At 41.8% G+C, this 24051-nt stretch overlaps 1 protein-coding gene across 4 annotated transcripts in view; it reads left to right on the forward strand.

The window, feature by feature from the left end:
• Sox5 (SRY-box 5) overlaps positions 1–24051 on the forward strand; it is a 370611-nt gene that overhangs the window by 175774 nt on the left and 170786 nt on the right. For all 4 annotated transcript variants that reach the window (XM_028757584.1, XM_028757583.1, XM_028757585.1 and 1 more), the window contains exons 5-6: positions 5810–5982; positions 11242–11310. In XM_028757584.1, the coding sequence (XP_028613417.1) occupies positions 5810–5982; positions 11242–11310 (242 nt within the window). The remainder of the gene's footprint in view (positions 1–5809; positions 5983–11241; positions 11311–24051) is intronic.

A 24051-nucleotide genomic window follows, 5' to 3' on the forward strand; every position in this document is an offset into this window, starting at 1 on the left:
TGCCTAAGGTCTTGTTTCTCTGAGCACAGTCCCCATGTCAGGCTCTGCTTAACAATAATCCTCAAATGAATATGGGAAACTGAGAAATTTCTAGAGACATTTTGGGGGTATAAGCCATGAAGGAGACCATCTTGAGTCTAGTGACGAGAGATCACGTGTTCTAAAGAGTATGCTCCTCCCCAAGGAAATTGTCTGGTTCAGTCCATGCACTGTGTCCATGGGTGAGACCCTGGTGCAGATGAGGGAGAAAGAAACAAGCAAAGGTGTGTGCTGCTGTAGAGGTATTCAAAGAAGCATCCTGTGGAAGGAGAAAATGGTACAGGCACAGAGGATGAAAGGGATGCTGCTTCTCATTCAGGGTTCTGTGAGGAAAACAAATCAAATGTGGCTCCCCATTCATGATGACTAGGACAGTGGGGTGGGGTGGTTATTGTTGTTGTGATTTGTGTGGCCTGCGTTGATGTCCTCTTCCAAGCATAGCACACTAAACAGTTCCCTGAAGTTTCGATTTTACTGGGATTTTATAGGAGGGACAGGGATGGACTACCTGGGTGATGTAAAAGAGAGGCATGTCGGGATCAACACGTGATGATAGAGACACAGATCCATGAGATAGGTGCTCTGTTCCAGGGTGGACAGGATTTCCAGTGCATTTGACAAGGACAATGACACAAAGGGTGAAGGGGACACCTGGCTTCCAGTTAGGCTATGGTCTTCACTGAGGCAAGGGACTTGAAGATGGTGCTCAGTCCACAGGATCTTCTCATATTAAGAAGTACTCTGGCCCACATGGCCTCAGAGGAGCCTATATGAGCATATGGGACTGTCCCACCTTGTTTATTAGGACTTTGGGAAGAATGACAGTAGATTTTTTTTAATTTAGTGAACATTCCTTCTAAGAGGGCTAAAGCTGCACTAACATAGATCCAAACACACATGTGCTAGAAGCTGGGTCACCAGCATCATTGGCAGTCCTCAAGACATAGGAATATGCTCTATGCTTCTGAGTCAGAGATCACTGCACAGAAAGAAGCTCCTTAGAGTGATGTGCTGTTTGCCTCTAGGAACTTTGGGTTTAAGTGGGTAGACACAAGCTGCTGAATTCTTCTAGTCTGGAGTTTCCCAATGGTCTAGGTAATCTTCTTCTTCTTCTTCTTCTTCTTCTTCTTCTTCTTCTTCTTCTTCTTCTTCTTCTTCCTCTTCCTCTTCCTCTTCCTCTTCCTCTTCCTCTTCCTCCTCCTCCTCCTCCTCCTCTTCCTCTCCTCCTCCTCCTGTTCTTCCTCTTCTTCCTCCTCTTCTTCTTCCTCTTCTTCCTCCTCTTCCTCTTTCCCTTCTTCTTCCTCCTCCTCCTCTTCCTCTTCTTCTTTTCTTCTTCTTTTGTCTAGAATGCTGTTGACTCTTCATAGCCCCTTCTTGTCCAAAGGCCACTGGGTGAGCCTCTTTATGCACTGCACAGTCATTATAGGAAAATGAGGGAAATTCACAGTACAGCCCTCAAGTTTATCTCTTTGTTTTAGTTTAGGACTTTCATAGAAACTGAGATCACTGTAAAAATTTTACCTTCTTATCTAAACTCTCAGCAACCCAAGCTTGAATTCTATACTGTACCTACAAAAGTAAAAGCCCCTAGTCTTTGTACTGATGAAATAAAAGCCCCTAGTTTTTGTCTTAGTAACCCACAGTGACCCAGCATGAGAAGAGTAAAGAGTGAAGGCAGTTATCCTTTATGTCGTTCATTAGCCAGAGTTCAGGGTTAGTTGTCTATCAGAAATACACCATTTGCTTTGCCTGTAATGGGGAGTGGGGATGTTGGAATGAGGAACTCAGGGTACCATGGGGACTTGGAGACTCAGTGATGACCTGGCCACACAGGGAGTAGTTTCAGGTTACTCCACTGGGGAGGTGGAGGGATAGTGAGGGCCTAGGGTATGGCTCTTTGGATGAGTGTGAGTGTGCATGCCCCAGGCCCCAGATTCCATCTTTAGTCCTGGAGAAAAGGAGTTCTGGAGTAGGCTCAAGGTTCACTAAATTAGAATCAAATGTAAAAATCACACATCTTGTTTTACACATGAAATATATTTTATCTAAATAGCTTAGTGACAGTCTAAAAGGTTTGCTAATCTTTCCTGTCTGGAAAGACAGAATAGCTTTTTTTGATACTCCCTACCAAATACTGTACTTCTGCATACCCCTGTGTTATATCAGCTTGTCCTGGTGAACTTGTGCCTCTGTGATGCCTAAATTATGATGCTGTGCATTTAGGTGAGATGCATTTTCTGAAAATATAAATGATAACTGTGGAAAATTTAGCAAGTATGTACATATGAAGAAAAGATTAAGATAGCCACTCAAAATAGTTACTAAAGATGTGTGGATCCACTACGTTTCAATCTTCTCCCTTCTGGTGATATGGAATGCATGTAATAAGGTGAGTGTTGATACAAATGCATCGTTTCATCTGGATCTTCACGTGAGCAGCTATCATGAAGAAATCCCACGTCATCATTCTTCAAAACGGCAATACTCCCCAGCTTAGATGCCCCGCCCCGTGACTATTGAATTATCCTGACTCACTACTTAGATAATTTATGGTTTTTACATTTAAAATACTTATTGAATCTATATTACTTGGCATGTATTTTTGTATGTGGGGTCTCTTAGAGGTAATGAGCATCCTTGGGTATGATATTGACTATTCACCAAAGGATACGTACATGCCTTGGACAGTGTTCACAATTTGGAGCTTTAATGACACAGCATCTGATGTCAAATGACTATTTCCTGAAGGAAATCTTTCTGGGTATAGTTAGACTATTTAATACCAAGATAAAATGATCACATAGTTCATTTTTCTTAGGAAGATGCCTCAGTTGTGATGGAACGCCAATTTCTGAGACGTTAGTGGCTTTTAAATAAGTGTCTTTGCAGTTTTTTTCTTAACCCAGATAGCTCCTAAATAATTGAGACATGACTATTCTATTTATTTAACAACTCTAAGGGTACAGCAACTGAGCAGTATCCCTCTGTTTTCATCCTCTAAGATGATCTGGCTACATCCCCGTCAAAATTCCCATAGCGCTTGCATCTTAGTACTCATCTGCCTCTCTGGCCTCCAGGTGTTTTCATGGTGTTTCCTGGACGCACTCTTTGTGGTGAATTCCCACATCATCTCTCTCCTTTCCCCTCCCAAGCTGGGAGGCAGCCCAGCCATATTCTCTGCCTTGATCAGTCATTGGCTGTTCAAATCCTTTATTGACCAATCAGGGAGTAACTGGGGGAAGTATGCAAAACATTGAGATTGGCCTCTCAGAATAACCATTGCAACCAGATATGGCGGCACAGTAATCAGCATCTGAATAATACAAGGATAACCTTTACACAATACACAATAACATTATGCCTACACTAAGATACATTAACTTAATTGCCATGATCTACTAACCAACTGCCCTAAACAAAGCTAACTGTTCATAATAAGAAATAGTATAAATAAGGGTTAGGAAGACAACTCAGTTGGTTAAATGCCTACCCCACAAATTTGATGGCCTGACTTTGGATGCCAGGCACCCACATAAAAAGTCAGGAGTAACAGCACTGGGGATATGAAGATAGGATCCCTGGGGCTCTCTGGCCAGCCAGTCTAACTGAAGTTCTATGGACTAGGTTCAGTTAGTCATTCAATCAGAATTCAATCAGAATGGTATTCAACATTTGCCTTTGCTTCTGCATACACACACACACACACAGACACACACACAGACACACACACAGACACACACACAGACACACAGCTACACAGAGATACACACAGCCACACACAGAGACAGAGACAGAGACAGACACACACACACACACACACACAGAGAGAGAGAGAGAGAGAGAGAGAGAGAGAGAGAGAGAGAGAGAGAGAGAACCTGTGGCATATACAACTGCACATACATGCATAGAAATAATAAATAAATGGTAATGAAATATCACAAGTGATTCTTACTTTATGTCTATCTATACCAAATACATACATATATACATATACATATACATATATACTTTTGCTACTCTTCCTTTTTCCAAAAGACGTTTTTCTTCATAGAAAGGACACAGTTGACTGGCCAGGGTGGCTGAGGTAGAGTAGGTCTTTCTAATTATGTATACAGGTGGCAAATGTGTCATTAGAACAGTGCTTTGTCTCCTGTTTGAATTGAAAAAATGAAATTAAGGAGCGAAACCTGCCCTACGGTTAGTTAGCACCTTACCATGGGGGACTTACGTCTCTGATGAGTTCTAGAAGAACAATTCAGCTAGCCTCTTCTCTGTCTCAGTGTGCAGCACACTTTGCTGAACTGCCAAGTACGTATTGAGCCTGACTTAAGAAGTGCAGGCATTGTAAGTATCTGGACCCTGCACTTCCTTTAAACGACCATTATGACTTATGAGCTTCTAGATGCGTGTATGATTTTGGATAAACTCAAGGTGATTCTCATTGGCCAATCTCATTTTCCTCCATGGGAATCTGTTGTACTCTCAGACTTGGATGTTTGCCTTGTTGATTGTATTCTGGCTTTGAAAATGAGAAGATGATCTGAGAAGTAGTTGCCCATGTTTTAGAACTCCCTCCTTGGTTGTGATGCCCAGGGATAAACCCCTTACCACATGTGCTCTGACACTGGACCACAGGCCAGGAGCCAAGGTCTTTCCCCTATATTAATGGAGACTTCTCATGCTGACCTTCCTGGTTGCTTTATAAGTAAAGGAAGGATTAGAGGGATGGCTCAATGGTTATGAGTGCTGTGGCTCTTCCAGAAAAGTCACAGTTCAGTTTCTGTCACCTACTTCATCAGCTCACAACCTTCTGGAACTCCATGAGAGCCAGAACTATCTTATAATTCCTGGGGTACCAGCATGCATGTGCATATGAACACACATAGACACATAAATAATAAATAATAAAACAAAGCTTTCTTTGAAAACTGAAAGGCAGATTCTATTCTTGACAATGATTTCACCATAATTTGGCTATGATTTTCCCCTGCTTTTGCTTTGCCTGTTTAGTTACTACAAAACCTAAGGGCAAGAACTCTGGCCCAGGCATCTTTTTATCTCCTGCAGGTCTACCATAGAACCTCAGAATCAAAGATGCTCACCAGCAATTTGTAATTTACCCATAAAAGACACAAAAGCTATAGAATATTTTATTGTAAAAATGTCTGAATGTCTGTTCATTCTGGCATCCGTGGTTTGTGTGTGCATGTATGTGTGTGCCTTGCATGTGTGTTTGTATGTGCGTGTATGTGCACATATGTGTCTTTGTGTGTGCATGTGTGCACATACACGTGAGTTGGCGCAGGTACATGGGTGTGCTTACGCTTACAGAGAGCAGAGGTTGACCTCATGGATGTCTCACTTACTTCCCACCTCATTGTCTCTCCATGAACCTGGAGCTTTCTGACTGGCTAGACTGGTTTTTCAGAAAGCACCCAAGATCCTCCTGTCTCCATCACCACAGTAAGCTTTGATTCCTGTGCTGACATTTTGGGTAGGAGCTGAGGATCGAACTCAGGTACTTGGACCTGCAGAGTGAGCACTTCATTAACTGGGCCATCTCCTCACCTTGGTTTTGATATCATTGATAAGTAAGTAGCAATTGCTTTTCCTTGTTGAAGGAAAACCTAAAAGAAGTCAGGTATGTGTGCATTACCAATCAGGACCAATCAGCTAGTTGATCGAGTTCCCTCTGTGACAGAATCATTTTCATGGAAACATGGCTACCTTCTCATTTTTCCTATGTGTCTTCCTCTTGTGTTTCTCTCAGGTACTCCTGAGAGCCTCGCTGAGAAGGAACGGCAGCTCATGGGTATGATCAATCAGCTGACCAGTCTACGGGAGCAACTCCTGGCTGCCCACGATGAGCAGAAAAAGTTGGCTGCGTCTCAGATAGAGAAACAGCGCCAGCAGATGGAGCTGGCCAAGCAGCAACAGGAGCAGGTGAGAGAGGCTGGGGACCAGGGGATCCTCAGCCAGCTGCCGCTTGTTCTTGGTAAATACTGTTCTCAGTAGAGAAAGATGCTGAGCATGCTCCCCTTCCGAGTCCCTAGAAAGTAAAGACAAGGGAAGAGAACAAACAAATACACCTTCTAACCTGAGATCAAAGAAACTGTATAACTATTTTGGTGGAACCATAGGTGTGGGATGGGTTGATCACCCTACCTAGGAAAACATGAACAGAAATGCCTGAACTGCGCCCAAATCCCAAACTTCTTTAGCACCAGCATGATGGCATCCATGGAAAACATGCCATCTAGACTCATAGGCTTTGTCCCACTCAAAGGCCAGGGACACAGAACTTGGCATATACAATGACCTTAAAAACATGGAACCAAGATGTTTAAGACATACACAAAAATATCATTTTAGATTTAGTTCACCTCTCCAAAGATATCGTAGTACAAATGCACAGATAATAATTAAACAAAAAATCCAGCAACGACAACCCAAACAAAACAAAAGCCACTGACATCAAATACTTTCAGTCGCTAAACACCGAATACAAAACAATTTCCAACCTTTAATTATAGCTTTACTGAGTGAATCAGGGCAATCACAGAAAAGAACCATGTGAAATGTCATTCTCTACAATTGACATAACCATTGTGATGGTGAAGTTAACCCAACTGTGATTGCCTGCGCTTGTCCCTGTGAACAGTCACACATGGATACATGAGGGGGTGAGGGGCTGCTGGTGCCCAACCTCTTACTGCTGAACAGTTGTCTATTGGTAGAGTCTGGGGGATGGACAGTCAATATCTTCACCTGCGTACCTGCTATTGAGCCTACCTGATTCTAATAGACAGCCCCGAGCTCATAGTCACACAGATGGTTCTGGCTAGAATCTCTGGATCACAAAACAAATGAATGGACGTAAATATGAGAAAGAGATTTGTAGGGGAGCAAGAGGTAGGCAGGGGTCATAGGGAAGCAGGAGGTAGTGAGGCGTGACAGTCCTCAGTGTGGCACTGGATAGCCATGTTAACTCCACAAAGCCCACAAAAATGAATCAATATGTCACTGTATAATGATAGAACAAACAATGGAGAATTCAGAAAACATTTAGAGTGGGAACATTTTGAAAAAGAATGACTAATAATGGCGGCAGGTAAATTTGCTTTGAAGAATAGATGGGCTTCAAACAAGGAAACAGTGTTCCATGGAGGAGGCACGAAGTTACCTGATGTGGCTCCTGCAAGAAGTTTTATGTTCACGTATGAAGGAGACTCTAAGCCAGGCAGTGTGGATAACGACCATGGACAGAGAAGATCCTATTCAGAGAAGCTCTGAATAGAGGATGATGGTCATGGGGTTTGTGGAGTGAGCAGTGGGAGGAAGGGAGCTAAGAAGTGTTACCCTGGGTAGAGATCGGAATGGGGTGCAGCTTTGAAGTGAGTCCTGTCCAGGCGAAATGATTTGAACGGCATAGGGCGTTCTACACACGTTTGCCGTCTCCACCTGGACCCTCTTTGCTTCATGAGAAATGAATTTGTTTTGTTTTTTTGTTTTGTTGTGGCTGTTGCTGTTGTTTTCTCTTTTGGTCAAGTGGAGTGTTAATGTTTTCATTTTTTTATTTTCTTTTTCATTATTTTTCTACTTTGATCATCATCATCATCATCATCATCATCATCACTAACCATGCAGCCCGGACTGTCCTCTATTCTTAACCCTCTTGGCTCATCTGCCTGTATTCTGAGTCCACCATGCCCATTATATGTTAATTTTCAGTCAAACGCCTTAGGATCATTTCCCTTTAAGATGTGTTCATGCTGTCATTGGATGCACCTGTATTCTGCCTTTAGGCTTGTGAAGAGTTCTGACAACTTTCTGTGGCAGTAGTAGACCATCTCTGTCCTTGAGTTTCTGATACCATCAGCCATGACACAATGCAGATCCACTGAAGGGCTCATCTTGCAGCGGCCCCCTGATTGCTTCAGGGGACCTGAGGGCAGCTTGCCCTTTAGAATAGAAATGGGTTTTTGCTCATTCCGTCATACATTCTGGCCCATTGATGAGTGTTGTCAATAGATTCTAGAATGTTTTCCTTTCTAAATATCTCTCACATTCTTCTTGGAACCTTATAAAGTAATCCTGAGGTTTTTCCAAAAGAGCTTTCCTGTGGTAGAGATGCCTGGTGATGCTACCTCCATAACCTTGAGAGCCCTCGGGACAGGTACAGGTCGGGCTTCTGGCACCCAGGTTGCTCTTCCAGTCTGGTCGTCTGTCTGGAACAGGCATAAACAACCCAACTCTACATTCATAGATCCTATTCTGTAAGACTGGGGGAAGGAGCTCTGGAGCCAGCTCAGTCTGTAAACTGCTGGACTCCTTCATGTGAGGCCTGACTTCAATCTTTGAAAACCCTCTTAAGAAAGCCAGGTGTAGTGGTACATGCTTGTAAGCCCAGTGCTGAGACAAGAGGTTCCCCGAGGCCAATTGGCCAGTCAACCTAATCTACTTGGCAAGTTTCAGAACAATGAAAGGCCCAGTTTCAAAAAATATATAGTGGACAGCATTACAGGAATGGTATCCAATATTGTCCTGCCCCTCTCCCACACAAAGGAAAAGATATCTATACCTATATCTAATCTATATCTATAGATTGTAGAATGTTTTCCTTTCTCAAGCTATATCTATATCAAGATATAGATAGACATAGATATAGATAGATATAATATTCAATATATATATCCAACACAAAGAGAAAGATTTTATATATATAAATTATACACACACACACACACACACACACATACACACACACACTCACACATATACACACAGACAGAAACAGAGACAGAGAGACAAAGACAGTTGAAGTCAGCTTTCCCAGACTTGAGAACTCCTTTATTCGTCCCATGATACTTTCCACGGCATTCCCACCCAGTCTAGGATGTTATCCCTCTGCATGTACTAATTGTTCTGAACCTTAAAAACACTGAGGTATCTTTACCTGTCATATCAGCCTTCCCGCAGGATTCTTTAGTCCACTGTTATCTGTTCAACAAATCCCTATCAGTCAGGTTCTGATTTAGGTATTAGAAGTTTGGAAGGACATAATCCTCCCCACCCTAGTGAGCTACAGGACATTTTGATGAGAGTTGGGAAGTACAAAGCAGGAGATTGCCAGTCAAGGTCCGGATGCAAAGTCATGCTATGTTAAAGCTGCTGCTTTAGGGAAACTATCCAGATAGTACATGAACAGAGTCCTGTAGAAGGTAAGGGAGCAAGCCACATGGCCACCCAGCCAGGGGTGCCCGAAAGGAGGCTGTAGCAAGTGCCCAGATACAGGAATAGCTATGAGAAAGAAGTACGAGCATGCTCAGTGTGCTGAAGAAGAAGTTAGGAGAGAGCTTTGGCAAAGGATGACAGAGCACAGGAAGAGATGACAGGGAGAAGTAGGAGAGCGGATTATATGGGCCTACAGTTATGATGTGGTCTCTGCCTTGTCCTCTTGAGTGGGGCAGAAGGGTTTTGAAAAGATGAACAGCATGACATGCTATGTCTTTTAAAAGTCTATCTATAGACACTAGCTTATAATAGCCTGGGGGAAGAAAGCGGAAACCAAAGAACAATGAATAAGAGGTTGTTACATCCATCTAGTTTAGATTCTGCCTTAAAACAGGAGCCAAGAGAGAGGGGTTTAAATGGCCAGATTCTTGACATGTTTCTTGCGGTATCTTTGAAGGGAAACAAGTGTCAAATGAGGTGATGCTGTAGGAGAGACAACCAAACCTCAGCAAAGGAGTAATTCTATTCAAAGAAACAGGCAAACAAAACCCCACCTTTCTTCTATTTCACTTTCTACGTGGTAGCGAGGAGGGCTGTGAGGTAGCATATTTGTTCTGTAGCTATGAGAGGAATGACAGAGTGTTCTGTAGCCATGGAGACCCACCCCTTCCTTTTACCTTTCCTCCTTAAATTTCTAATACAGAAGTTAAAGGAGGCAGTTATGTGATAAAAACGATAGGAGAATCCAGTCTTCCTTGTAAGACTAATGATGTAGAGTTGTCTAGAGGTCTGAGGCTGCCTTTCTTGAGTTTTCTCTAAATACCGTACTTGAAACTGTCTCTACACCTCTTGGTCATTGCAAATATGCACTCATCTTGGCAGATGTGCTCAAAACATGCACACAGTCTACCTTCCCTGCATTCTTAGGTGTTTCCTACAAATAGGAAGTTGCTAAACAAATAAATACAGAGTCCCATGGAGTCGTACTTTGCGTGTTAGTGATACTGAATTCACATAGAATAGGCTGAGTGCACGTAGGTGGGATGTGACTGCTCTTCCTTCAGTTGGAAAATCCCCAAGGCAATCATGTGCAATTCTGAATCCCCACTAATGTCAGGCCTGTTGAAGTTGAAGCATCCTCAAGTACATGCTGAGTATGTGCGTGGATAGATGTGTCTGAAGCTTGAAATACAGGTGTCAGTCATGAGAATGAGCACAGACACAGGTGGCACATGTATGAAAGTGGACAAGGCAGGAATACATTTACATTGAATCTTTGAAAACTGACACACTTAATTATGGTGCAGAATCAAAACAAGAGAGTGTTAGGTCCTAGAACCAGGAGAGAAAGCTCAAGACCCAAAGCATTGGAGGGTGGGCTTCTCATTGGACTGAAAGGGTGTGGACGGCACATCCAAAAGGGAGAAATAGAGGTGACACTAAAGTTTACAGATTACAAGAGGGGGTGAAGGACTGCTGTTATAGAAGCTTATGCATGGCCAAAATCAAAATAGTATTTACTCTAAAGCAAAAAACTCAAACCCTCCTTGAGGATACAAGTATCTTTGATACCTAGAACTACTCTGAACATTGTTCCCAGCAGCCCCTCTTTCTGACAAAACACTTTCTTTACAGAATGATTGACAGCGTTGTTGATACATCGCTGTGGAGAATAATAATTGAAACCCTTCCATGTCTTAGTGAGATGAGGCACTGCTGAGGCTTTAAAGAGGTATAAGTGGTGGCTGAGACTAAATGTCTCTCTTGATCCTCCTTAAGGGTGACACACTGGCCATTCGACCCATGGAAAGGTGGTGATTCCATCCTTTAGCTGGTGTCAGATCCAGCTTGTTGAAGGGTGGTGTCTCCATCTTTCAGCTGGTGACAGACCCAACCATGATGGGCAGAAGGTTGGTCCTCCTTACCCCGGGTCTCACTGTGTTGTCAGTGTTCTCTGTTTCTCCACAGATCGCGAGGCAACAGCAACAGCTTCTGCAGCAACAACACAAAATCAACTTGCTTCAGCAACAGATCCAGGTCAGAGATCAGCATTTCAGCATCCTCCTGCTTAAAGAGAGTCTGTTATTTCTGAGTCTTATATAATTTAATGGAAATGACCCCCAAGTTAGCCTAACACTCTATATGTCATCTGCATGATGCAGTTTTCAAATGGTGGCTCTGTCACAGATGGGACCTTGTCTGGCAGCATCTCTCTAAGGAAGCTGCCAGCAATGTCTACCTCATGCCTAAGAGGGCTCATCATGGTGTGCTCTTTCAGTGTTTCATGCTTTAATGTTGGAAGATGAACCTGTAGACATTCTTAGTGGGGTAGGTGCAAGGATCCAGTAGAAAGCTACAGCTGGGTTTTGGTTAGAAACTCAGAGGTTCTGTTGACAGCTGCTTGTGATCCTAGTGGGCCATAGAGAAGGCAAGGATCCAGTATGTGGCAGATCTTATGGTGGTATTGCCTAGGGAAACCAAGTCCATTTTTCTTCTATGAATATTCACAATGTTAAAGGGTATTAATAAGGAAAGCGCCTGCTGTGGTAGTGAGTGATGGAATTAATCATGAGACCTCTTTTCTAATATTCACTAGAGACATGAACTTTGTCCATTTTGAGCTGCCTTTCCTGGTAGCACTTATGTCTTAGAGATTTGGAGAGTAAATGATACCATCATGAAAAGTCCAGCATTGGAGTCTAGTGAGATATGATTCCATCATCCCAAGATGGAGGCAAGGTGCCCAGGAGTTCCAGGCTTGCTTAGGTTACATAAAACCTCATCTCAGACAATAAAGAGGCAACAACCATCTCCTGTCCCATAGTGTCAAGATGTAGGGTACCTGCTGAGCACTTAAAATCTACTGTCCAAGGATGTAGTACACGGGACAGTACTCTAACTTCATGTAGTATCTGTGTGGATACAACAGTTGGGTTCAGGTTTAAATAATTTTTCTTATCTGGGAAGAAATTCATCATTCTCTTGAACTTTTCTCTTGAGTATATAGTATTTTATACTGAAAATCACAGAAGCAGATATAAAACCTATTTCATTCAGTTACTAATGTAGTTTTGAATTATTTGTTAACTACATTGCTCCCACTTTATCTGATGGAGTCACCTGCCCTCTATCCTAGAACATGTGGGCTAGTGTTTAGCCTTTCATGGTCCACCTTAGGCAAGAACTTCCATAGCTTAAATTGCATTTGCTATCTGAAAATACTTATCTAATATTCTGATCTCAGTCTGTTGCTGTTCCACGGAGAGATCCACATTCCACCAGGCGTGACTCATGCCCGCTGTACCTCCTGGGTTGTTTTGTGCCATTGTTGTTGGGTCTGACCTCACAAAGCAATGTGTTTCAGTTACCAAATCACGGAACACTGAGCTGTGCAGTTATCTTAGCCACAATTAGGCAGCCCCTGAAACCCTTTGTTGTAACTTCAAATACTAAAGTCACTTAAGTGGTCTACCTATTAAGAAAGGCATTTGCCATTCACCCTGGGTTAGACAGCTGTACTCAGTGAACTAGACTGTGTTTGCCTTTGTCTTTAGTGTGATCTCTGTGAAGGTGAGGTTAATTTAGGCTTCTTTTTTCCCCACTTGAAATACATCAGTCAACTGAAGGAAATGGGTGAATTTTCACTTCTGTGAACAAACACCCACATTAAAATCACTTTTGACCTATGAATTTTATCTTCTCAACCCTCACGGGCAGAATGAAGATAAGCTTTGCTCTGGAATTTCTTATTATTCCAACAGAAAACCCCACGCAGGTTTGCATGTGAACTGGTTTCCTTAAACTTCTGAGTGCCAATACTTTATGAAGTGTTTTTATGGCTCTTGAAAGCAACATTTGCTCTGAAATTCATAATTTTAATAGGATTGAATGTCCTTTTTGTAGATTTCTTGGTAGAGGCCTAGTGGGGTTAACTTCTTATGACAGGACTATTCCCATGACTCCTTGAGGTTAAAAGAAGAATTAAAGGCTTCTGTAACATTTTTATCACAAACAATGATCTCTGTAAACAAGACATGGTCATAACAGGAGAACTTTCCATCTTCCCTCGAGAACATATCCCGGTCTTTATGAGAATTGATGCTAGGACCATGGAAAAGCCAGCCTTCTTTTTGCTTAACAGCAGCAGTGTCTCCTATGATGCTCACCTTTTGGCTTTAAAAGAATGACAATTTGTATTTCCACCTGTGTGTTCAGCTCTTAGTGAACAATAATACAGAAAATAGCATTTACAAAGATCATAGAAAACGCTATCTCCCCAGGTTTGTCTCTGTTTGGTTTTTTTTAGAAACTTGTGTTGATACTGGCTTTTCATTTTTTCCTCTACTTGAACTTTCTCAGTAATAAGTTTTTATAGTGTATTTCCTGATTTCCTTCTTACAGTAAGTCTCGCTCTGTCTGATGCGGATGTTACTCTGTTTCACATAATAAACCAAGGCTGGCGGTCCATCTTGACCTGGGTCACTGTACGAGACAGGAACATAAGTGACCTCCACTCATCTTTTCTATGACGACAAATCATTGTCCCCAAAGATGGACATTTCTTTCCTTGTTGGAACATCTGAGGAGATAGTCTCTGTAGCTTTGGGGAAGGTTTAGAGGTTACCTTAGTTTATAAATTTTTGCCCATTTTTAACAGTATTGGGTAGAATGTAATTTTCTTGACCGTAAACAGTGTTAATCCAACAGCGACCAAGTGGTAAAGTCCTTTAATATATTTTAAGACAACCTGCAACTTTTCAGATGCATTTGTCTCATGATCTCGTACAGGACATAATGTTTAAACTTTAAGAGAATCACGTAATTTACTCATCTCCTCCCCTGACCAACGTTTAAACCATTGTTCATTGTGTTCTCTTCTGGAGAAAACAATTAGTCGTTTATAACCTGCTGTTACGGTTTTTGATCCATAAGGTAAGCACTCAGGATTAGTCACAGCTCTGTCTCACTGGCTCTACCCAGGGCTCTGTGGGAGGAAAGGAAGCACCCTGTTCCCCTGATGTTTCCACTGGGTGGTGAGCATTCCAGTCTACACCACGGGAAGGGATTCCAGCTCTTAGGTTGTACCTCAAATGGTTCTCTTAGGAGAAGTGTCCTGACTGAGCTGCCCTCATGCTGCCCTTCACATAGTCATGCTTTGTTAGATCCACGACACTGAGGCACTGGCTTTTGTCCTCTGAGACTATTTTTCTTTGAGCTGTAAAATGGGAATCATGATACCTGAGTCGGGCTACCTTTCTCTGTGGGCTTAGTAAGCTAAGCCAGTAGGGGAAAAATGAGTTCTAGTATTTCCAGGACTGAAGGACTTAAGTATTATTTCTAGCCACATACTGAGTTCTAGGAACACACACATTGCAAACTCTTACACATATAAATGAGCACTCACACAAATATACACTCACATACATACTCATATATATGTATGTACACAGAGATACACATATACATATGTATATACACTGAGGTTTGAACACACATGTGTACATACATATAACACACAGAGACACCAACATACACCCATAGTCATACATATGTACACAATCACACCCATATACATGCATACATATGCAGTCAGACATATATATGTGTGTGTGTGTGCGCAAAGAAAAACATACACACTTATAAAGACACACACAGAAATACATACATATGTGGAAATGAATATATGTGCATATACATACCCAGCCATACACTTACACAAATATATATACATACACACACACACATATAGAGGTGTATATCCATATACCTTCAGTATATAAGACCACACGTATACACACACATGTCCACACACATACACACAAGCAATCTATATTGGGTCATTACTGATTGACCATACAATGTTCCAGATTTGTGGGATTTTAGAACTTCAAAAGATTCTTCTAGAAAGTTTATACTGGACCCGTCTCTCATTATCACCTTTGTGATCTGAAACAATTAAGGTTTGATTTTTCTGGTGTCTGAGAGCTGGGGACAGTGGCTAATTTCAAACATCCTAAGTTTTGACCCCCTTCGGTTTCATCCTACCAATAGCCTACTATTTAAGGCTTAATGACCCAACTTTGAAAATGCTACCCCCCAGCCCCCAGAAACTTAAGCTTACAAAGTCAAAATGCAACTTCACTTAGGTACAATTGAACGATTAAGTTGCAGCCATGGGTTCAACCAGTTTGCGATAAAGGCTTCGTTTTATTGGAGCCAAAGTTCTCTGAGCTCATTAGAATTTGGGTAATTCTTGATAAATTATTATGCAGAAAGAAACCCACTGAAATACCATATTGAAAATATAATAATGTTAGCAGTGACATAATCATGCTTGGCTGGCCTGCTGATTTGTGATTTCTTTCACTGAATGTGGTAAGTCAGAATCATTTTGCTCCCTCAATAAGACCCCCCACACATACATGAGCACAAAGAGATTACAAGGTAACCTTGTCTCTTTGGGAGACTGGAAATGCCAAGAATAAACAGCAGGCCATTAAGGTTGCATTTCAGCCTGAGAAGGGAATGCATTAACCCTTTGAGTTCCAGCTAATGTTGGAGTGTTTGAAGTACAAATCCCGTGACCGGACAGTATGTGTATGGGCAACTAGAAGACATGGCGAGAGAGAAGTCACTTCAAGAGCTACCTATCTGCTCTTCTGACATTTAGTTTCTGCAAACAGAGCCACTTAGGTTAAAAGGTGGTGTGTCCTGACAGAGAAACAAGGGGACCCAACGGATGGCAGGCCTATAGTTTTCTAGGCTTTCCCTCAGAAGAGATACCTGGAACCCTGTGAGCTTTCTACTTTAATAGGTATGCTGGCAATAATCCAGAGACAGGATTTCAAGCATTCCCATCATCTCCCTCTCTGTGCAAAGCTGTCTCTAGAGAGAGAGAGCAGCAGGTTGATATGCATCTATATCACCATGTCTATCAATAAAGCACATTTTATATGGCAATATGAGCACCCCAAAATAATGAAATCAACCATGCTGAGCCTGGATCTCTAGAGTATATTTACTTACTTTCCAACAGACCCCTAATATTTAACTCTACATAAAAAAAAAAACCAACTCTAATGTGGTTTACATCTGCCATCTTCGTGTGGTAGGAGTGGAGGCAGGAGGATTACCATGAGTTTGGGGTCATCTTCTTTCAGTTCCGTCTGGAACCTTACAGTATAGTATGTATCCACTACATTATTCTAGCCCTCCCCTTCAACCTCAGTTTCTTTGTAACTGAATTCTTGTTGGGTCAAGTGTCTTGGTACCTACCCTGTTAGACAAAGGCAGCCTTTCTCCTCTTACTCCTAGAAGTCATTTGCTGTTTTCCGTAATATTCTCTGGACACCTGATATTGTACATATGTGTTATCTACAAGTCTTCCTGATAGTTGAAAATCAGGCAATATTCACTTTTAAATATAAAGAAATAGACTGGCGTGGCATCTGATATCTTTCTACACAGTGTTTTGATATTCTATGTTTTCTAAGAGGCTTTTCTTTACATTTTTCTAGTTTTCTCTCCACAGTTTTAACCCCCTTAACTGCCTGCAAAGCCTTCCGAATAAGGAAACTCTCCAGAATCCTCATTCTCTGTTGCTTTTTTGCTCTTTCCTTTGGGATGGATTTATTGGAGAGTCTGGGTTGTTTCTACAAAGGATTAAAAGGTTGCCACCATGATTTTCTTAAACTTGTTCATGTCATTATTGATAACATAATAAAAAGTAATGTCTGCACTCCTCTTAAGATAATAACTATATTGAAGCTATGTTAATATCAGTGTTTGAACGTTCGAAGCTGATTTTTGAAACAAAACCTGAGGAGCTCTTTATCAAAACAGATGGGGCTGGGGAGGAGGGAATGGAGGAAGGAAGGTGTTTTACCAGAGGAAATCCCTTCCTTTTCTCCTTCCTTCCTTCCTTCCTTCCTTCCTTCCTTCCTTCCTTCCTTCCTTCCTTCCTTCCTCCCTCCCTCCCTCCCTCCCTTCCTCCCTCCCTTCCTTTCTTCCTTCCTTTCTCCCTTCTCTCTTTACCTTCCTTACCTTCCTTCACTTTTGAGCCTTTCTCCTCTTCAAATACTTCTTTCATCTGAAGTTAGTATCATTGAAACTTAGAGCAGAAGAGTCTTCAGGGAAATACACTTGGATCATCATATCCAAGCCTGCCCTTTGTCTGATGAGCTACTCTGTCACACGCTGCAAATGATGCCATTATGACAACAGAGTCCAGCCCAGAACAAAAGTGACAGCAGGTTTCCCGTGAGCCCCAGCTTTTTCCTGGTTTCTACCTGTGTGGACAGAGTTAGTGGATCCCTGTTTCTTGCTCTGTAACCCACATCCTATCAATTTATAAAGTAGGGCCTGTGTGCACTTAGAAAAGACTGTGGGGACATGCCTGCCTCCAATGGAAACAGCACAGACCAAAGCAAACAGAATTCGGGGCAGAAGTCAAAGCTGACCTGAAGAGAGCCACGGCTTCTGTTTGTTTTGCCTCTGTGGGATGGCAAAAGAGATGCCCCTGGGTGGAGGAGCCACAGAACACAGAGTGCTGGAGTTCCTGCTTCTAAAGAGAATTCACAAAAATAGTCAATTAGAAGCCAGAGAAATTAGCAGAATGTTAGCTGGTGAGCTAGTGCACAAAGAACACAGAGATGTCACAGGTCAGAACCTGTACCCCAGGGCCCTGCAGCACAGAGAAAAGGTGAATAGGCTCCTAGACACAGAGACTTCTTGTGTGCTTTTTAGCTTTTGCTGTTGAGTATTCATGTTGCTTATAAACAAAGTAAAACTAGTCAATGTTTTTATTTTGTGTGTATGTATGTTCATGCACACCTGTGTGTGCTCATAAAGAAGGGGTCATTGGTTCTCGGCTAAGAATCTGAGAGCACAATTTAAAATCTTGAAATATCAAATAAGCTTATGATGTCATAGTTTTTTTCTTCAGAAAAAAAAAAGAAAAATCACTGAATACTAAGTAAGGCTAAGACTATCTGGAGTCATAAGTGTTGTCTCTGTTATAACCATGAAGGAGAAATAGCGCATTGAATGTTGAGGAAGTAGTAGATTCTAAATCATGCTCATTCTAGAGTGCAAAGCAACACTTGGTAAAGATGAAGAATTTTGATTTGCTTTCTTGTGATACTATTCAAGTAACATATACACACACACATGCACAAACATATATAAACACACATACATACATGTACACACATACATAGAGATACACACAAGCATACACATACATACACACACAGGCACACACATACACACATATACATACACACACATACACACGTACATACATGCAGAGAGACATGCAAACACACACATACACACACACACATAAACACACATACATACATGTACACACATACATAGAGATACATACAAGCATGCACACATATACATACATACACAGGCACACATACACACACACACACACATATATATATATGTATATATATATGTATGTATATATATGTATATATACACATACACACAGAGAGACATGCAAACACACACATACAAACACACATACACATGAAGACACACACATACACATATGCACACACATACATAGAGATACACAGAAGCATATACACACACACATACATACATACACAAGCACACATATACACACATATTACATACACACACACGTACACAGAGAGACATGCAAACACACACATACACACACATATAGACACACATACACATGAAGACACACACATACATAAACACACACAGAGACACACACATTAGCTTCCTATGCCATGTTTCACCTTTGCGAGGTGTTCCACCATTTGCATTCATAATGGTTGCCTCTCCCTCCGGGATACTCTATCCCTGGATTCTCTCCATGCCCTGACCCGGCTTCCTTGCTCTGGTGAGTTTACATGGCATTTTGAAAGAAATCATTCACTCCTTAGTTTAGAGTTCTCTCTCTTCAGTTTGAGTTCATATCCCAGCACCTATCTCGCTTGTTCAAATGGATGCTTAACTGTTTCCCAAACCTTAGTTTTCCAGAACATAGCCTTTAATGATCTCCTAAAACCCATTCTGTGCTAACCTGAACATTGTTGAATCTGGGACTGTTTGTCTCTCACTTAGGAGACATCCTAATTTTCATTTTCTCGAGCCTATTAGCACTGCTTTTACCTTCAGATCCAACTATTTCACCAACCATTTGTACCGACTTTCTAACCCAGGTCACCAGCATCTCTCCTTTAGCTGGTCCCCACAGTGCTCACTGTCCATCCATCACTGAATCTCTTCCTTATACCCAGTAGTAGCTACTTGGACACACCCCACCAGAAACTGACAAAAACAAAGACAAAGGATTTATTTGGGCTCATGGGTTCAGAGAGCTCCCCCTTGCTTGCTTTGCCCCCACCCTGATGCTTGGGCAGAACATCAGGGTGGCAGGGGTGTGCGGCGGCTGAACTTCACTCCTTGCTAGGTAAGAAGCAGAAAGAAGGACCAAGATGAGTACCTAAAGAGATGCCTTGGTGACATATTGCCTCTAGCCAGACCACACCTGTTTTTGACCACCAATCAATATTACCATCAATGAATGACTCATTCAAGTGAACACTCCATTGATGAGGCCTTCTCTCTTGTGATATGATTCTCTGGAAACAATGTCAACACCCTGAGCATGCACACTGATCCCTTAAGATCCCTTCACTGATCAAATTGAGGACCAAAACTAACCATCAGAGGCCATCTAGGTAGATCTTACATGTTGCTGCTTGTCATTGAACCCAAGTGACGATACTCAAATTGATCCTGCTGGCCATGGCAGCTCCTTGCATGTTCGTTGCTACCCGCCCCAATGTTCTGGGTTCCTGAATGAAGGACACACACACACAGTATTTATATTTGGATAGGCCTTAAACAGCTCATGGCTGGGCCACTACCTAACCTCCACACGGCTGATGTACCCTTTTCTGATATTCCCTAGTTATTACTTACCAAAATCTATATTCCATCTTGGCTGCCCTGGACCCAGACCTGCAGACCCCTTGGCTAAATTCCTGGCCCCTACATAATACTACATTTCTGTCTCCTCCACCTCTCGGACCTGGTGTTTCTCTTCCTTCCCCCATATGGTGGCTATCTCTCTCCTTCAACCTCAGTCCTTTGCCTCAGAATCCTAAAAGTCCCGCCTCTGTCTCCCTGCCCAGCCATTGGCTCCAATACCTTGATTTAACAATCAAGACCAGCTGGGGGCAGGATCTCTCAGTTTCTTATGTGTGGACCTGCGGATTCTCATGCAGTTTTAGTGATCAGATTTACATAATACAAGTAGCACTAGACCAAATCCACAAAAGAGGCTAGTATGATAGTCTCAATCTGAATATTCTGTAACCATCCTCAAAAGGGCTCACTGATGAACACATTCTCCTCAGACTGCTTCAGTAGATTGAGTCTCTGCTACCGTCTCAACTTTATCCTCTCACTCTCTTGACTCTGAAGATCAATCCTTCCTGGCTCTCAGAAACAGGCTAGGAAAGTTCTAGAGTCAGTGTGTTTGCCCTTGACGTCTCCACACCGTGAAGTGCTCTCTTGACCTTGTGTCTCGTAGCTGGGACTTTCTTCACACAGACTCTTTGAGTGTGGTCATTTTGGGGGTGGCCTCCAATCCCCAGTACTCTGAGCTCTTACTCTGCTTGCATACAACTTTGTATCGTGTGAGAATGCGCATTTGCTTCACGGCTTCTGCTTTTACATGCTTTCATGTGGCTTGAAGTAATTTCTTTAGGGTCAAAGGTTTTGTGTCTCTCACTGGTATAACCAACTACCTGGAATAATGTCCTGGTAACTGAGGACATAAACATGTTGATGGGATGAATGAGTCCCTGAGATATCTAATTAGAACACATTACCCATCGTCATGTAGTATCGAAGAGATTAAGTATGATAATAAGAGCATATTTCCATGTAAACATTTTTATTATAGTGACTTATTTAGTTGTGTGTTTTGCTGATACCTTGACAGTTCAACACTTTACAAACGGAAAACGTACCATCTCCCTCTCTCTACTTGAAGTTTACTGAAGAGCAATTTAATTCGGATAATCACTGAAACTGAGACAAACTAGACTTATCAAACATAATAAACCCAGCAAATTGGCAAATGTGACAGGATTTGTTTTAAGAAAGTAATTTAGCTTTGCTTCCTGCAGTAAACAGAACTAGAGACAGTTCTTTATAAGTGGAGAAAGTAAATATTTATACATAAGGAAGACATGTCCCACATGTGTAAGCATCGCATAGAACTAACTCTCCCTTTATCAGCTCTACGAAACCCAGAATTCTGGGTTCACAGAACATAAATATTGGGATGTTGTTGTTGTTGTTCTTGATCCAACTGTAATACCTAAATAGGAAATTAGCACAGGCAAACTGTCTGTTATATTATAATGTAATGTATGACAAAACTAATGATGTAGTTTTAATATCATATGTACTGCATTACAGACCCATGTAAATTAAAATGTACCATGTATGTATATACACACACACACACTCATATATATGTATAAATATAAACACACACATATATACATACATATACCATTATACCATTTCTTTTTTTTTTTTTTTTTGAGACAGGGTATCTCTGTGTAGCCTTCGCTGTCCTGGAACTCACTCTGTAGACCAGGCTGGCCTTGAACTCAGAAATCCGCCTGCCTCTGCCTCCCAAGTGCTGAGATTAAAGGTGTGCGCCACCACCGCCTGGCTACATATACCATTTCTGCTTTCCATGGCCAACCTTAGTTTGTGGATACAATCTGGTTTCTGTTTCAATTTCCACATTGCACTTTCTCAGCCCAGCACCAGGAAACAAGGACATAGACCCCTGCTGCTGAGCCTTGTGACTAGTTTCCTAGTCAGGTTTTCTATCTGTTATATTTATTTTCCTGTCCCATAATTTCTCTTTTCCTCTGGCTTTTCTTCTCGTTATCCTAGGACATTTCTGTATCTTCGTTGATCAAAATGTCGAGCAGAAATCAGGAGAACTGGTCTTAAAATTTGAGATTTAAAACCTTGAAATTATTTTATTGTGGAGAGATGAGAGAGAGAGAGACAGAGAGAGAGACAGAGAGAGAGAGAGGAGAGAGGACAGAACCATCCCAGAGTGTTACTATGATTTATTGATGCCACCTTTTCATGAGAGATGTTGTGTTGTCATGAGCACCCATGCCACACAGCCAGAAAGGGAGGCGGGATGGGGCTGCGGTAAGGTAAATCAAGAGATAACAATAAAATTCTTCTCCTGCCTGGTAGAGGTGTTTAGAATGTGTTTTCTTTATATCTTCATCCGCCCCTAATTGAGGATGCTTTAAAATTGAATGACTAGCAGTCAAAACGTGTTTGCTTCAAGCTGAGAAGAAAAGTGCCGGTGTCTCAGCCTCCAAACTGATTGCGCTTTGTACACAACTGACAGGGACAGTCACTTTGAGTGACTGATAAGTGGGAAGCTTCGCCACTTATCAAAGAACGCAGGCTGAGAAGAAAAGACCGAGCCGTTTAGATGCTCTGGCATGTTCAAAATAACATCTTACATCAGTCAGGCCCAGAAGCACTAAAAAGACATTTGACAATGAAGTAATGTATATAAAAAGGTGGTGTTGCATATGTGGCGGCAGAGACATAGAAATTATCCCACAAGCAAATAGCTACAAAGAGCTGAAAGGAAATGCATTGTAGTTAAGGTCGTGCTTCAAGAGATGAAGCAATGGTTACACAATACTAGCCCCCGTTTGTGTTGAAATTTACAATTAGCTGGAAAGACCACGTTTAAAAATATGTCTCTGCAGACCATGGTGATATTTCTATAAGCAGTTACCTTTGACCCAGATACAGAGGGTCAAATACCCTGAGGCACCCAAATTACAAAGGTGTGACCTTGTGACACAGGAAGTCATTTCCTCCTGAGGAGTCTCAGTTCACACTCTCTTTTCCTCCCCCCCCCCCCGAAGTGCCTAATCTGTAGAATATATGCTTAAAATATTTTGCCATGTCTAACTGAAAACAGTATGCTTATAAAAGAGAGTTGGATATGCTTTTTTCTTTTCATTTTATGTCTAGTACTGAGATAATCTGAAAGCAATTTAGATCCCCTGAGTATGAGTTTTACAAATGAAGAAAAAAATTCTAAAAAGGACTCTTTTGGAAACTCAGTGACTAGGTTGTGTGTCTTACAATTGTATATTTAGGATATTTATTTTCCACGTATTTCATTTGAGTATTAATGTGCTTCATTATTCTTTGGACCCTTAATAAAGACAGGCAATGCCCTCAGTGAATCTCAGCCCTCCAGTGTGTACCATGCTGTATACAGAAGATCACCCATAGACACACGTATATCTGTCAGTCTACATACTGGGTCCCACTGCTTGATCTGAATATAAAGGCCACAGTAAACACACTCACAGTTAATTCTGCTGACTTTCTAGGTGGACTCTGAGATAGGATGGACTGAATTTTAATTAGTTACTGCATCTCCAGCTTCTCTGCAATGAAAGAAAACTACTACTCAAGGTTAAGCAGTAAGCTTTAGATATGCTTGGGAGATAAGCTTTTGAGTAAATAGGAGAATAATATTCTAGAATAATGTCTAGCCACAGCCATCTGTAGGTGGCCACAAGTCCTTAGGTACACAAGGAGCTATCTGAATGCAACCTTAAGCCAAGCTCCAGCTCTCCATTGCAATCGCTTGCTCACCCCTTCCTTCCTTCCTTCCTTCCTTCCTTCCTTCCTTCCTTCCTT

The sequence above is a fragment of the Grammomys surdaster genome, unplaced genomic scaffold, assembly GCF_004785775.1.
Source record: "Grammomys surdaster isolate TR1022 unplaced genomic scaffold, NIH_TR_1.0 126176, whole genome shotgun sequence".
Classification (NCBI taxonomy): Eukaryota; Metazoa; Chordata; class Mammalia; order Rodentia; family Muridae; genus Grammomys; species Grammomys surdaster.